This window comes from Xenopus laevis, chromosome 3S, assembly GCF_017654675.1.
Source record: "Xenopus laevis strain J_2021 chromosome 3S, Xenopus_laevis_v10.1, whole genome shotgun sequence".
Classification (NCBI taxonomy): domain Eukaryota; kingdom Metazoa; phylum Chordata; class Amphibia; order Anura; family Pipidae; genus Xenopus; species Xenopus laevis.
Genome location: NC_054376.1, coordinates 681,226 through 698,478, shown reverse-complemented (window position 1 = coordinate 698,478; position 17,253 = coordinate 681,226). Strand labels below are relative to the sequence as shown.

The window sequence follows — 17,253 nt, the reverse complement described above, 5'->3', positions numbered from 1 at the left end:
TCCTCTTCCTCCTCTTCTTTCTCTTCATCCTGAAAGAGGAAACAGATGTTGCTTCCCATTATATAACAGACTGGTAACCCCCAGGGGCCCTTAAAGAATTGAACAAAGGAGGCCGGACTGACAATCTGTGGGTTCTGGCAAATGCCAGAGGGGCCGCTATAAGGTCCCATAGACTGTCAGTATTTAGTTGTCTGGTGAGGGCTGATTGGGCCTCTGTGTACCTGAAATGCCAGGGCCTATTTTAATTCTCAGTCCGGGTCTAGAACAAAGTGTGACCCACAGAGCTTACAATCTATGGCTTATGAGTATTGAGAGGCAGCAGGAGAGTAGTGTGAGGGTTTATGGACATTAGGGGTAATTAGTGGGGGTGAGACTCAGGGCTGGTAGAGTTGGGGATCAGGGTCTGTTACTTATGTACATACAGTGTGACATATATATAGATATATAGACTGATAGTGATATATAGACTGTATTTATACTCACAGTGTGACACATATATATATATATAGACTGATAGTGATATATATATATATATATATATATATATATATATATATATATATAGACTGTATTTATACTCACAGTGTGACACATACAGACTAATATATAATTACAGACACAGAGATAGAGGCGGAGACAGAAACTGACAGTCAGACTGAGACTGAGACACAAACTGACAGTCAGACTGAGACACAGGGACAGAGATTTATTTGCAGTTTTGTTGCAGGAGGAGGGGGGGTGTCCCTATTATTGGGGCTCCCCATTGTCCCAGTGCGGCTCTTCCGGCGGATTTGATCAGAGGGGTCGGGGGGTTGGGGGAGGCTGCGGATAATTTCATCCTCCTTCTCTCAGGCGGGGGGGGGGAGATGCTGCAGCGACTGAGCGAGGGGACGCGGGACTCGGGGTCGGAGAGGGGTCGCACAGCCGGTGTTTCCGCAGATGAAGCTGTTGGGGGGGCGGGTGCCGCTCGGTGCCAGTGCCCTGGGGCTTCTCATTGTCTGTTGGTTTTACATCTTCCCCGGGGGGGACCGACTCCCCGACCACAAACACGTGACCCAACAGATTCTGCAGTTCGGCCCGAGATGGGGGAGAAACCGGAGCAGCTGCGACTCCTTCAGGTACCGACCCCCAATAATAATAATACTGACCCCCCAATATTATCCCTCACAGTCTCACCCCCCTATTCATTCCTCACTGACACCCCCAGTACTGGAGCCCCCCCCCCACTACAGACAGAACAAGACAAAAGGGGCCACAGATAATTTGAGGGGCACAATATTTTTCCATTTGAAGAATAAAGTGGGACCCCAACATTCTGTTGTCTCTGGGGGGGACACAAAGCAGCTCATTCCCTATCAGTGGGGCCCCTGGGGGGGGGATACAAATAATACAAAGGAAACATTATAATGATTATTCAATACCCTGTGCCCCCCCCCGCACTGTCAGAAGCCGCTGGGAGTTGTAGTTCAGGGGCTGCAGGTCGGACGACTTCCCCCCCCAATACACAGTCTGGTTTCATTCTGGGGGTCTCATGACAAAACTGTACCCCACTCTCTGCAGCAGCCCCCGTCTGCCCCGTCTGGAACCCCCAAATCTACTCCTAGAGCCCCCGGGTCACACACTTCAGCCCCCCCTTCTCTTATTAATTCCTATTAATTCCTGGATCAATAACAAGCGATGGCATTTGGGCTCCAGTTCAGCAACAAATAAACCCCCCCCACGACTTTCCTCTCATTACACTAAGGGCGGGGGCTGCAAATTCAGCTGCTCTTGGGGTTCCTGGGTCTATTGGGGTACCAGGGGCTGTTGAGGTTCCTGAGGAGGAAGTGAGTTTCCTGTGAGTTTCCTGTCAGTGATGAACTGTAACAAACAGGGTCACAGGGTCACTAGAAGGATCAACCACTGCCCTTTGGGGGTTCATTGACTTGTAGAACTACACTGGGGGGGGCAGACAGACAAAGCTCCATCTCTTTATATCCTGGGGTACCAGGCAGGTTTAACTAGGGGTTTTGGGGGAGGGGGACACATCAACTTTCCGGTTCTGTTTGTGGCCCTTAACCCTTGTCTAATGGCTCATCAATGGGGCCCCAACCCCTCCTACTATTTCCCCTGATTAGTCACATGACCTGGGAACCTTGTTATATGAACGATTTGATGTTTTTATACTACGGTTGATGTTTCATGTTAAGGATGTGGACCCTCTGTTTGGCATGTGGGGGCCTGGGAACAAACCTCAATGGAACACTCACACTCACACTCACACTCACTGGGATTAAGTGCAACTCAGCTCTTGCTCTGCACTTGGCCACTCATGCTGTTATATGGTTGCTAGGTTTGCTGCCCTAGCAACCATGAAGCTATGGGAATACAGACTTTCCTTTGCTCTGATACATGAGGGGGTTTCTCTCAGGGGCAAGTTCATCTCAAAAGTCACTTCTGGAGCCGCACAGCCTAATAGTTCAACAAGAACCGTATAGTGTGTGTCACATGGTTCAACTCCTCTATTTATATTTATTTCACTCGTCAGCTTTATTCCTCATATTCCCCAATGTCACTGTAACATAAACTTCCTATTGGCCTGCCCCTGTCTCCTCTGCACCAATAATATTATTATCTACATGATCATGTGACATCATTAACCTTCCCCAACTGTCACTTTCTTCTTAGTCTGGAACTGCTGTCACATGGGTTTCTATAGCATGCTTATAGGAGTAAATTCCAAGATGGAGACAGTAGGGTAAGATGATGGAGACCGTAGGAGAAGATGCAGATAGTAGGGCAAGATGGAGACAGTAGAGAAAGATGGAGACAGTTGGACAAGATGGAGACAGTAGGACAAGATGGAGACAGTAGGGCAAGATGGAGACAGTAGGACAAGATGGAGACAGTAGGGCAAGATGGAGACAGTAGGAAAAGATGGAGACAGTAGGACAAGATGGAGACAGTAGGACAAGATGGAGACAGTAGGACAAGATGGAGACAGTAGGACAAGATGGAGACAGTAGGAAAAGATGGAGACAGCCCCTGTCTCCTCTGCACCAATAATATTATTATCTACATGATCATGTGACATCATTAACCTTCCCCAACTGTCACTTTCTTCTTAGTCTGGAACTGCTGTCACATGGGTTTCTATAGCATGCTTATAGGAGTAAATTCCAAGATGGAGACAGTAGGGCAAGATGATGGAGACCGTAGGAGAAGATGCAGATAGTAGGGCAAGATGGAGACAGTAGAGAAAGATGGAGACAGTTGGACAAGATGGAGACAGTAGGACAAGATGGAGACAGTAGGGCAAGATGGAGACAGTAGGACAAGATGGAGACAGTAGGGCAAGATGGAGACAGTAGGAAAAGATGGAGACAGTAGGACAAGATGGAGACAGTAGGACAAGATGGAGACAGTAGGACAAGATGGAGACAGTAGGACAAGATGGAGACAGTAGGAAAAGATGGAGACAGTAGGACAAGATGGAGACAGTAGGACAAGATGGAGACAGTAGGACAAGAGGGAGACAGTAGGGCAAGATGGAGACAGTAGGGCAAGATGGAGACAGTAGGACAAGATGGAGACAGTAGGACAAAATGGAGACAGTAGGACTAGATGGAGACAGTAGGACAAGATGGAGACAGTAGGACAAGATGGAGACAGTAGGACAAGATGGAGACAGTAGGGCAAGATGGAGACAGTAGGGCAAGATGGAGACAGTAGGACAAGATGGAGACAGTAGGGCAAGATGGAGACAGTAGGGCAAGATGGAGACAGTAAGACAAGATGGAGACAGTAGGACAAGATGGAGACAGTAGATGAAAACCAAAGACCCCCCATTGTTGTTCATGTGATTGACAGGTTGTGAGGAGTGTGGGTAGAGTTGGGTTGTGAGTGGATGTGGGGTATAATGGGGCAAAAGTGGGGGGGATCATGGTGATGTAAAGGGTCACTTGTTTTGTTGGGGCAATCAATTAATAAATGGGTTCCCCTGGGGTGGAAGGCCCTTTTAACTCATTAGTATGGGCCCTTTGATTGTACGGGGTTAATGTATGGAGCCCATTGGACAGCAGCCTGTGCCAGTCATACACTCGCTCTCTGGGAATTGTTCCCCCTCTTCACTTGTGCCCCGAGCAGGTGCCGCGTCACACAAACAAATCAAATTTCCCCTTTAATATTTGCCTCCTGATCAGATTCCTCTGAGTAAAGTGAAGCTCCGACTCCCCTTTAATTCCATCTGCCCATTAAATATTTAAAGTGACAGCGCTAATGACCTCAGAACATTCCTCTGCCCGAGCCCCATCCATTCCTGGGAGTCTCAGCCGGGAGTTGTGTGGCCGGGAGTTTCTCAGTCCTTCTCTGGGCGCAGACAATGGGCTTTTGTTTGTTCTGTCCCAGCGTCGCCAGGTAACCAGACACCCTGGAGTCGTCCCAAATCTTCTGCGGGGGGGGGGTCACTCACACTGCGGAATGTTCCCCCCTCAAATATTGGGGTTAGTGGTTCTCACCCCGTTTTAGTTCAATTTGAAGGTGTTTCCACTTTGTTTCCTTTCAGTTCAGTGCAAATAAATAAAGTGGTCCCTGTGGGGCCCATTTCCCAGTGATCCCAGTAACGACTGGAATTCAGATATAAGAACCAACCCTTCTACTGGGCACCCGCTGACACTTTGCACTGGCCACTAACAATCCAGGGGGCTGTTAGAGTTCACACATGAGTTCTAACACCTTGGGGCAGATTTATCAAAGGTCGAGGTGAATTTACGAATTCCAAAAATTCGAATTTTTAGCTCTATTCTGTGTACTTTGACTAAGGAATAGTACAAAATCGATCGGAATTTGGAAAAAGATTCAAAATTTATCATGTACTGTCTCTTTAAATATTCAACTTCGCCCATTCGCCATCTAAAAGCTGCAGAATTGCTGTTTTAGCCTATGGGGACCTCCTAGAACCAATCTGGAGTCAATTGATGGATTTTGAAAAAAGGGGGGTTTTTTTGGAAAAACTTTGATTCAAATTTGATCGAATGCGATATTACAATTCGAATTCGGCCGAATACAAAGCTATTTGATCAAAAACGGACCTATTCGGCCATAAAAAAACTTCAATTTAATTTCGGTTGGTCTCTCCGAATTTCGGCCTTTTTCAAATTCAACCCTTGATAATAAATATGCCCCGTCGTGGGCAGAATCCCTGCTCAGCATCAATACCAGTGTGTGAAACAGTCTCCAGGCAGATCAGTAACCCGCAGACATGAAAATACTGAATTTTAATCAGAGCAAGTGGTTGCTAAGGGCTGGGCCTATAGATACCGGATGTGGATTTTCTAGAGCTCTTAAAGTGACAGAGCCCCATGAGAGATAAATGCAGCAGAACTGAGGGTTTCAGTTGTCCCAACAAGCAGGGGACAACAGTTGAAACCTTTGGGCATACCTCCCAACTGTCCCGTTTTCGGAGGAACAGTCCCTCTTTTCACAGCTCAACCCGCAGTCCCTCATTTGTACTGGAAAGTCCCTCTTTTCTCTGCACTGAACAGCCAGAAAAAGAAACAAAGTTTCTCACTTAATTGGCTTTTAGCAGAGAGCCCAGAACAGCTAACAGGTGCAAATAAGATACTTTGTAACAATTTTGAGACACAAAAACACAGTTTAGATAAGGAGAAATATTTTCAAACTTTCATAACCTGCCAAATTTTGTAAAACAAACATGGTAATTAGGGGGTGTGGCCACAGAAAGGGGTGTGGTCAAAATAATTGCTGCGCTACGTGCGGGAAAACATTTTTTGTCCCTCTTTTTACTTCCAAAATGTTGGGAGGTATGTTTTGGGGGATGTAGAACCGTTGACTTTGGGCACTTGCCCCCGTGTTTGGCTCCTGTGCTGAGTGGCAGTGGCCGCGTCGCTGTTCTTCTTGTTTGGGGCAAGTTGAGTCTGTTCCAGACGAGTTTCCTTTGCTCACGGGCCAGTGACTCCCCAGAAGAAGCTCTTGTTTGTTCCTCTGAATGTTTGTGACTCACCGGCCTGTAATTCTGTGTCTGAGCTCGAGCAGAGCTTCATTAGGGGCCACTGCGCCCGTTCCCTGTGTTACTTCTCAGTTAGGGGCCCAGAGTCTCTCGCACTAAACTGCCAGTTTCCTTGTAAATACCACCCCGATGCCAATGGGGCTTATTCACAATACGTCTCCTTTTATCTCTTTTCTCATTTCATTTGCCTATTCACCTGTCTATGTCTATATAAGGGCATTGGGGGACAGGTTATTAAGAGGGGAAGCAGAAGAGATTTCAACTGTGTCAACTTTTCTCTCTTCACCCCCAGGAAGCTGCTGCAGGATTGCTGCGACCCCCCACGTCTCTTCTCTATGACTAAAGCCAATACTGCGCTGGGGGAGAATCTCTGGTACGACGGGGAGTTTTTCCAGTCACTCACCATAGACAACTCCACCCGCAGCCTCTTCCCCCAGGTGAGTGGGGCAAATGTGTAGCAGAATTAAGGGGGGGTCGGGCCCCTGTATATCAGAAGGAACTTGTCCCATGTGACTACGTAGAGCCAATAGGACCCTGTCCCCCATTATGAACGTGGTACCCCCTGTTTGTGTGTAACCCTTGCTCTGCCCATAGCCCAGTCCTGGCTGAATCCAATATAAAGGTCAATAATGAGCCCCATAGTGAATATAATGGACTGGGAGTGACCCCATGATTAAAGGAGGAATAAATGGATATTGATTGGATATTGGGAAATCAGGACGTTGATTTTGTTTCATTAGGAAACACTTGATATTGTGGAGACGTGAGAATAATAAATGAATATTCGACTCACTGTACAAACAATTATGTCTCCTAAACTGGGACCGATGTTTCTTTCACTGTAACATAAAGATCAGAATGAGACAGAATTAGGGCCCAGTCACAATATGTGGGGTCAGTGCTGAAATATTTCCTCCCCTCCCCCCTCACTCAACAACAGGCTGCGGCAAATATAGGGGTGTCACTGGGACACGGGAAAGATGGGGGGCTGTGCCTATATATTATACACTTACATTATGTGCATATATGATATGGGGGTGACAGAGGAAAGATGGGGGGCTGTGCCTATATATTATACACTTACATTATGTGCATATATGATATGGGGGTGACAGGGGAAAGATGGGGGGCTGTGCCTATATATTATACACTTACATTATGTGCATATATGATATGGGGGTGACAGAGGAAAGATGGGGGGCTGTGCCTATATATTATACACTTACATTATGTGCATATATGATATGGGGGTGACAGAGGAAAGATGGGGGGCTGTGCCTATATATTATACACTTACATTATGTGCATATATGATATGGGGGTGACAGGGGAAAGATGGGGGGCTGTGCCTATATATTATACACTTCCATTATGTGCATATATGATATGGGGTGACAGAGGAAAGATGGGGGCTGTGCCTATATATTATACACTTACATTATGTGCATATATGATATGGGGTGACAGAGGAAAGATGGGGGGCTGTGCCTATATATTATACACTTACATTATGTGCATATATGATATGGGGGTGACAGGGGAAAGATGGGGGGCTGTGCCTATATATTATACACTTACATTATGTGCATATATGATATGGGGGTGACAGGGGAAAGATGGGGGGCTGTGCCTATATATTATACACTTACATTATGTGCATATATGATATGGGGGTGACAGGGGAAAGATGGGGGGCTGTGCCTATATATTATATACTTACATTATGTGCATATATGATATGGGGGTGACAGAGGAAAGATGGGGTGCTGTGCCTATATATTATACACTTACATTATGTGCATATATGATATGGGGGTGACAGGGGAAAGATGGGGGGCTGTGCCTATATATTATACACTTACATTATGTGCATATATGATATGGGGGTGACAGGGGAAAGATGGGGGGCTGTGCCTATATATTATACACTTACATTATGTGCATATATGATATGGGGGTGACAGGGGAAAGATGGGGGGCTGTGCCTATATATTATACACTTACATTATGTGCATATATGATATGGGGGTGACAGGGGAAAGATGGGGGGCTGTGCCTATATATTATACACTTACATTATGTGCATATATGATATGGGGGTGACAGGGGAAAGATGGGGGGCTGTGCCTATATATTATATACTTACATTATGTGCATATATGATATGGGGGTGACAGAGGAAAGATGGGGTGCTGTGCCTATATATTATACACTTACATTATGTGCATATATGATATGGGGGTGACAGGGGAAAGATGGGGGGCTGTGCCTATATATTATACACTTACATTATGTGCATATATGATATGGGGTGACAGGGGAAAGATGGGGGCTGTGCCTATATATTATACACTTACATTATGTGCATATATGATATGGGGGTGACAGGGGAAAGATGGGGGGCTGTGCCTATATATTATATACTTACATTATGTGCATATATGATATGGGGGTGACAGAGGAAAGATGGGGGGCTGTGCCTATATATTATACACTTACATTATGTGCATATATGATATGGGGGTGACAGGGGAAAGATGGGGGCTGTGCCTATATATTATACACTTACATTATGTGCATATATGATATGGGGGTGACAGGGGAAAGATGGGGGCTGTGCCTATATATTATACACTTACATTATGTGCATATATGATATGGGGTGACAGAGGAAAGATGGGGGCTGTGCCTATATATTATACACTTACATTATGTGCATATATGATATGGGGGTGACAGAGGAAAGATGGGGGGCTGTGCCTATATATTATACACTTACATTATGTGCATATATGATATGGGGGTGACAGAGGAAAGATGGGGGGCTGTGCCTATATATTATACACTTACATTATGTGCATATATGATATGGGGGTGACAGGGGAAAGATGGGGGGCTGTGCCTATATATTATACACTTACATTATGTGCATATATGATATGGGGGTGACAGGGGAAAGATGGGGGGCTGTGCCTATATATTATACACTTACATTATGAGTCAGTTGGGGAGGGCCAGTGCAGGGGTTAATGTCGGACACAAACACAGCGAGAGCCAGAAGCAGATTTAACCCTATTATAATGTTACAGATTTATTGATTGGCTGAATGATTACAGGGAGGTGCAGCGAGCGAGCTGATTGGATGTTCCATTAATAGCAGGGATACAGTGTTGCATTAAGCAGTATTTAATTTGACATCCTGAAATCGTTCCAAGAAACAAATATTCTAATTAGAGGCAGATAAATATTGTGCGGAGCTGCCAATCAGTCGCTGGCGAATACGCGGAGTCAGAGAAACGCATGGTTTCTAGTGGAAATGGATTGAGATTTGTGAGAGAGGAGATGTCTGGACTAATGGGAGTAGCAGGGAGTTGGCCGGTGTATTAGGGTTGGAGTGAGACGGGAGTCCTATAGGGCCGGACTCTAGAACATCAGACTGAACTACAACTCCCCAAGTCTTCGGTGTTCTGGGAATGATCCTGTTATAGAAATTCACTGCTGCACAAAGGCAAATGGATCAGGACGTGTTTGTACAGATTCTGGCAATTTAGTAGAAATCGATTATCCAAGTCTCATAAATATGTAAAACTATCCAATAAGAATCGAATTTTATACCACTATCCAATAAGAACTTCCCTCGCTCTGGAACCAGCAGAAAACATTGTGTTTCCCATAAGTACAAGCGCAGCAGCACTGTCTTGCTTTACGGCAGAGCCTGTAGATATATAAAATAAATGTGGGGTTTATGGGGGTCCTATTTAAGTACATTTAGCAAATACAGAAACAGAGAATGACCAGACCCCCCATTATGCTTCTCAATGAGCCTTGTGCTTCCCCTGCACCTCGGGGTGCTGCTTGTAGAGCCTCTCGCTCATTGTTCCTCACTCTTGTCTCTTGTTGCTAGGATACGCCCATCAAGCTTCCATTGAAGAGATGCTCCGTGGTGGGAAACGGGGGGATTCTGAAGAACAGCCGATGTGGGGAACAAATAGATGAAGCCGATTTTGTCATAAGGTAAGAGCCCCCCCCCTCCCCGTTTAATGACGACTCATCACTGGGAGTGGCCTGTGTGGGGCTTTAACACAGAATTATTAACCCAATGACGATCCCACGTGCAGCACTAACACTGACTTTCTGTGTCCCTATAGGTGCAACTTGCCCCCACTCTCCCGGGAATACACTGAGGATGTGGGAACCAAAACCCAACTGGTCACAGTGAACCCCTCAATCATCGATAAAAGGTAAATATTTACTGGGGGTACAGTCTGTACAGAAAGATCCCATAAAACTATGGCACATAGGTATTCCCTGTACTAAGCACAATTCAGCAGGAACAGTCCCTAAGTTTGCTCATAGTCTGTACAGAGAGATCCCATAAAACTATGGCAGCATAGGTATTCCCTGTACTAAGCACAATTCAGCAGGAACAGTCCCTAAGTTTGCTCATAGTCTGTACAGAGAGATCCCATAAAACTATGACAGCATAGGTATTCCCCTGTACTAAGCACAATTCAGCAGGAACAGTCCCCTAAGTTTGCTCATAGTCTGTACAGAGAGATCCCATAAAACTATGGTACATAGGTATTCCCTGTACTAAGCACAATTCAGCAGGAACAGTCCCTAAGTTTGCTCATAGTCTGTACAGAGAGATCCCATAAAACTATGGCAGCATAGGTATTCCCTGTACTAAGCACAATTCAGCAGGAACAGTCCCTAAGTTTGCTCATAGTCTGTACAGAGAGATCCATAAAACTATGGTACATAGGTATTCCCTGTACTAAGCACAATTCAGCAGGAACAGTCCCTAAGTTTGCTCATAGTCTGTACAGAGAGATCCCATAAAACTATGGCACATAGGTATTCCTCTGTACTAAGCACAATTCAGCAGGAACAGTCCCTAAGTTTGCTCATAGTCTGTACAGAGAGATCCCATAAAACTATGGTACATAGGTATTCCCTGTACTAAGCACAATTCAGCAGGAACAGTCCCTAAGTTTGCTCATAGTCTGTACAGAGAGATCCCATAAAACTATGGTACATAGGTATTCCCTGTACTAAGCACAATTCAGCAGGAACAGTCCCTAAGTTTGCTCATAGTCTGTACAGAGAGATCCATAAAACTATGGCAGCATAGGTATTCCCTGTACTAAGCACAATTCAAGCAGGAACAGTCCCTAAGTTTGCTCATAGTCTGTACAGAGAGATCCCATAAAACTATGGCAGCATAGGTATTCCCTGTACTAAGCACAATTCAGCAGGAACAGTCCCTAAGTTTGCTCATAGTCTGTACAGAGAGATCCCATAAAACTATGGTACATAGGTATTCCCTGTACTAAGCACAATTCAGCAGGAACAGTCCCTAAGTTTGCTCATAGTCTGTACAGAGAGATCCCATAAAACTATGGTACATAGGTATTCCCTGTACTAAGCACAATTCAGCAGGAACAGTCCCTAAGTTTGCTCATAGTCTGTACAGAGAGATCCCATAAAACTATGGCAGCATAGGTATTCCCTGTACTAAGCACAATTCAGCAGGAACAGTCCCTAAGTTTGCTCATAGTCTGTACAGAGAGATCCCATAAAACTATGACAGCATAGGTATTCCCCTGTACTAAGCACAATTCAGCAGGAACAGTCCCCTAAGTTTGCTCATAGTCTGTACAGAGAGATCCCATAAAACTATGGCAGCATAGGTATTCCCTGTACTAAGCACAATTCAGCAGGAACAGTCCCTAAGTTTGCTCATAGTCTGTACAGAGAGATCCCATAAAACTATGGTACATAGGTATTCCCTGTACTAAGCACAATTCAGCAGGAACAGTCCCCTAAGTTTGCTCATAGTCTGTACAGAGAGATCCCATAAAACTATGGTACATAGGTATTCCCTGTACTAAGCACAATTCAGCAGGAACAGTCCCTAAGTTTGCTCATAGTCTGTACAGAGAGATCCCATAAAACTATGGCAGCATAGGTATTCCCTGTACTAAGCACAATTCAGCAGGAACAGTCCCTAAGTTTGCTCATAGTCTGTACAGAGAGATCCCATAAAACTATGGCAGCATAGGTATTCCCTGTACTAAGCACAATTCAGCAGGAACAGTCCCTACGTTTGCTCATAGTCTGTACAGAGAGATCCCATAAAACTATGGCAGCATAGGTATTCCCTGTACTAAGCACAATTCAGCAGGAACAGTCCCCTAAGTTTGCTCATAGTCTGTACAGAGAGATCCCATAAAACTATGGCACATAGGTATTCCCTGTACTAAGCACAATTCAGCAGGAACAGTCCCTACGTTTGCTCATAGTCTGTACAGAGAGATCCCATAAAACTATGACAGCATAGGTATTCCCTGTACTAAGCACAATACAGCAGGAACAGCCCCTAAGTTTGCTCATAGTCTGTACAGAGAGATCCCATAAAACTATGGTACATAGGTATTCCCTGTACTAAGCACAATTCAGCAGAAACAGTCCCTAAGTTTGCTCATAGTCTGTACAGAGAGATCCCATAAAACTATGGTACATAGGTATTCCCTGTACTAAGCACAATTCAGCAGGAACAGCCCCTAAGTTTGCTCATTAGTTATAGTCTGTATGTAGTTTTAATATTGATTAATTACTTATAATTTCTCAGGTTCCAGAACTTGTTGTGGTCCAGGAAGCCATTTGTGGAGAGTGTGAGTATTTACAAACAGAGTTACGTGTATTTACCCGCTTTCTCCACCAAGAGAGGGACGGACCCTTCACTTCGGGTCTATTACACATTGAAAGATTTCGGTTCCAATCAGACGGTTCTATTTGCCAATCCCAAGTTCCTGCGCAATGTGGGCAAGTTGTGGAAGAGTAAAGGGGTTCACTCTAAACGACTCTCCACGGGGCTCTTCATGGTCAGCGCGGCCCTGTCTCTGTGCGAGGAGGTGACAATCTATGGGTTTTGGCCGTTTCAGATGGACTTGGGGGGGAGGCACATCAGCCATCACTATTATGATAACACGTTGCCTTTATCGGGGGTCCACGCTATGCCTGAGGAGTTCCTTCAGCTCTGGCTCCTCCATAAAAGTGGGGTGCTACAGATGCAGCTGGATCAGTGCAAGAAGGATGTCTCTTCCCAAAAGCCTCACTAAACGGAATGTCGGAAACGGGGTGTCGGGGTATAAATTGGGAACTCGTTGAAAAAGTCAGCATTTTTACTTATGGGCGTGGCCTGTGATGTACCAGACCCCAAAAACCTCAATACCGGGACCTGAGGACTTTTTACTTTCCTGCAGGGAGTTGGCAGGGAGTTGTACAGTGATGAACATTTTTGTAATTAATTCTGATGTTGGAAAACTGAATGTCGTGACTTTTCCTTCTTTATATCGCACTGAAAGCCCCGGGGGGCTTTAATCTCATCAGGAAAATATTGGGGTCTCTGACTCCCTGAAATACTAAGCCCCGCCCCCCACTCCCCAGATTCACTCACATTTTATAACAATTTCATGGGCAGCTACAAAATCCTGAATTCACTTCCACTTTGGTTTGGGGTCTGGTCGCTCAACTCCTCAGGGGCGGCTCCTGCTCTGCAGGGGGAGGAGCAAAGGGCAAGTGAATACTGCATTCTGCATGAATGGGAACCAATAATAAGACTAATCATTCTGAGGCCAGTGAGTTGTGGGATGAGGGGGAGGAGCACCCGGCATGACCCTCATTCATTTTGCACTTTTTGTACCTTTGCAGAGAATGAGCCCCAGTAGTGAAGGGAGTCAGCATCACTTACTAATACATGAACCCCAAGATCTGATGAGATTGCGCTCACCTTGCTCCGCCTTTCTTCCTGCGCATTTTGTTTTACGGCTGCACGTCTGCTTACATCACCCCCACAGCCGCCAAGGTTCTGCCTCTCCCCCATTTATTACAAAGGATGGTCTCTTCTTAAAGGGGTGGTTCACTTTAGTATGTTATAGAGCAACAACTTTTCAATTGGTCTTCGTTAATTATTTGTTTTATTTTTTAAATTGTCTTCTTCTTCTGACTCTTTCCAGCTTTCAAATGGGGGTCACTGACCCCATCTAAAAAACAAATGCTGTGTAAGGCTACAAATATATTGTTATTGCTACTTTTTATTCCTCATCTTTCTATTCAGGCCTCTCCTATTCATATTCCAGTCTCTTATTCAAATCAATGCATGGTTGCCAGGGGAATTTGGACCCTAGCAACCAGACGGCTGAAATTGCAAACTGGAGAGCTGCTGAATAAAAAGCGAAATAATTCAAAAACTACAAATAATAAAAAAAAAAAATGAAGACCAATGGAAAATTGTCTATGTATATTAGGGTTACATTTTCTCTCTTTAAGCAACATTTTATTTTGGGGGTTTACATCCCATTTAAATAAGATAGCAAAATATTGCAGTTGGTCTTTGTCATTTTTTTGTGGCTTTTGAAATATGAACATCCTGTAATATACAAAAGGCTTGGTAAATATCTAGTGTTGTGGCTCCTGGGTGTCAGGGCCCCAATGGAGGTTATTTAACCCCCTCCCTGCTAGAAAGGTCAATGCTAATGGCTATATCAGTATATCTGGTTAACTCTCCAGGCCCCACCCACTTGACTCCATTTCTCCCTCTCTCACTGTTAAAGCAGAAACCCTGTTTTTGGAGCAATGAGATTATTATGGGCTGCCCACCAGCTTTAATGCATTCAGTCCCTTGGCCTATTGAGTCCAGCTGATCTATAGACATTATATATATATATTTTTATTCCAGGGATTCAGCTGAAGGCAAGTTAGCAGATATGAACATTATATGCCCATGAATAAAGGCATTATTTCCTGCTGTTACAGACCCTATTTCTGATTGGTTACCTTGGCCCCGCCCCTCCATGCATGATTTAAAGGCGCAATGGTTGCACGAGGCTGCTGCATGCCAGGAGTAGATACAGTAGCACAACTGCTTGACGATAACCTTAAATATATATAAAAAAAGAATCCCTTTGCCCATCTAACGTTACATTCACATTTCCCCGCCCATGAGGAGCCGACAATTACATTTCTATCCATCTTTTCTGTACCGCTCACCAGCATTATCCTGAGAATCTCTCTATCAGTGTCCCCCCCCCCCTATTGTCACCATTCACCACCTTGTCACCAGCACCACCGGACATTAGATTGTGAGCTCTGCAGGGCAAGGGTGCACGGTGCTTGACAACCAGCTGTACAATGTAACAGATCAAAGATTTCGATTCTCATTAAAAGATTTGCTGAGACCGAGTGATTTAAGGTGGATCTCAAATATATAAGAGGTAAGGGAAAGTACTGGTGGTTTTGGGGGGCATTTTAGTCCCAGGGGGTACATCCATACATATTGATATTTTATTTTAAATATTGTGTATTCCTTGTTTTGTCCATTTCTGCACCATAATTTCCTGCAGAAAATAACATTTTTCTCTAAGTACAAAGCAGCCGCACAACAATCAGGAATAGTGGGTCCCTGTGTTTAGTAGGGGGTCCTATTAGTCACCAGGGATCCTGCATAATGGGGATCCAATAGGAAAAAGGCCTGTGTGCACATGACCACACCCTCAACACACCCACCTATTGCTGTTATACCTCCCACTCTCCCATAAACCCTGCCCCTTTGTAACCCCACAATCATATGTTTATGCCCCCCTGAACTCCCATGATGCCCTGTTATTTGAGGTGTAGACTCCAACTCACCAGGCTGCAGTTTGTGTTGCTAGGAGCACTGACCCTGACAACCAAACATGTTACATACAGAGACAGAACTGTAATAAGAATAAAGACCAAGTGCAACGAGTCCCAGAATATTCGGCAGAAAGTACATTGTGGAACACATTTCAGTTGGTCGTCCTGCTGAGTCTCCTGGGGACAGAGGTTTATTTGTGTCAATGAAAAATAAAAGACATTTCAGCAGCACAAGGACAGTGTGAATTTTGGCTCTGGAGAAAAGAAATGAGGGAAACTGGATATTTGCTGAAATAATGTGCAAACGTATCTACGTCTGTCTGTCTGTCCGTCTGTGTTATGGACCTAAAGCTGACACTCATTAATTCTGTGTCCCCAGGGGCCCCGCAGGCAAAATCCAAGGGAAGATTCTGTTCTCTCGCTGCTCTTACTCTTCCAACCGGCAATTGATTTTCTACTTGTTTCCTAAATGACTTTGGGGCTAAGAATAAACGAAGGCAGAGTAAGCGAAATTTCCCCAGATTAATTGCTGTTCTTAAAGATTAATTAGTCACTCGTTAATTAGTTCTGTTTGATTCATTCAGCCAAGAAAAGGTGTCAGCAAAAGCCTCAGACTTCTAATATCCTTATCATTTACAGTAGGGGGTACATTATCCCTTATAATACATGAGTGATACTCAGAGTTCCCTGTATAACTCAGCCTGCAGCCTTGTGTCTTTATATGGTCACAGAACAACCCCTCAGTGACTTCTAATATCCTTATCATTTACAGTAGGGGGTACATTATCCCTTATAATACATGAGTGATACTCAGAGTTCCCTGTATAACTCAGCCTGCAGCCTTGTGTCTTTATATGGTCACAGAACAACCCCTCAGTGACTTCTAATATCCTTATCATTTACAGTAGGGGGTACATTATCCCTTATAATACATGAGTGATACTCAGAGTTCCCTGTATAACTCAGCCTGCAGCCTTGTGCCTTTATATGGTCACAGAACAACCCCTCAGTGACTTCTAATATCCTTATCATTTACAGTAGGGGTACATTATCCCTTATAATACATGAGTGATACTCAGAGTTCCCTGTATAACTCAGCCTGCAGCCTTGTGTCTTTATATGGTCACAGAACAACCCCTCAGTGACTTCTAATATCCTTATCATTTACAGTAGGGGGTACATTATCCCTTATAATACATGAGTGATACTCAGAGTTCCCTGTATAACTCAGCCTGCAGCCTTGTGCCTTTATATGGTCACAGAACAACCCCTCAGTGACTTCTAATATCCTTATCATTTACAGTAGGGGGTACATTATCCCTTATAATACATGAGTGATACTCAGAGTTCCCTGTATAACTCAGCCTGCAGCCTTGTGCCTTTATATGGTCACAGAACAACCCCTCAGTGACTTCTAATATCCTTATCATTTACAGTAGGGGGTACATTATCCCTTATAATACATGAGTGATACTCAGAGTTCCCTGTATAACTCAGCCTGCAGCCTTGTGCCTTTATATGGTCACAGAACAACCCCTCAGTGACTTCTAATATCCTTATCATTT

General features: G+C 44.6%; 1 protein-coding gene across 1 annotated transcript; it reads left to right on the top strand.

Moving 5' to 3' along the window:
• Window positions 1-872: 872 nt before the first annotated feature.
• On the top strand, window positions 873-15,253 carry st8sia1.S (ST8 alpha-N-acetyl-neuraminide alpha-2,8-sialyltransferase 1 S homeolog). The gene is made up of 5 exons (XM_018254720.2): window positions 873-1,118; window positions 6,300-6,444; window positions 9,912-10,021; window positions 10,156-10,248; window positions 12,642-15,253. The coding sequence occupies exons 1-5, from the start codon at window positions 940-942 to the stop codon at window positions 13,129-13,131; spliced, it is 1,017 nt and encodes a 338-aa protein (XP_018110209.2). The 5' UTR covers window positions 873-939; the 3' UTR covers window positions 13,132-15,253.
• Window positions 15,254-17,253: the final 2,000 nt, after the last annotated feature.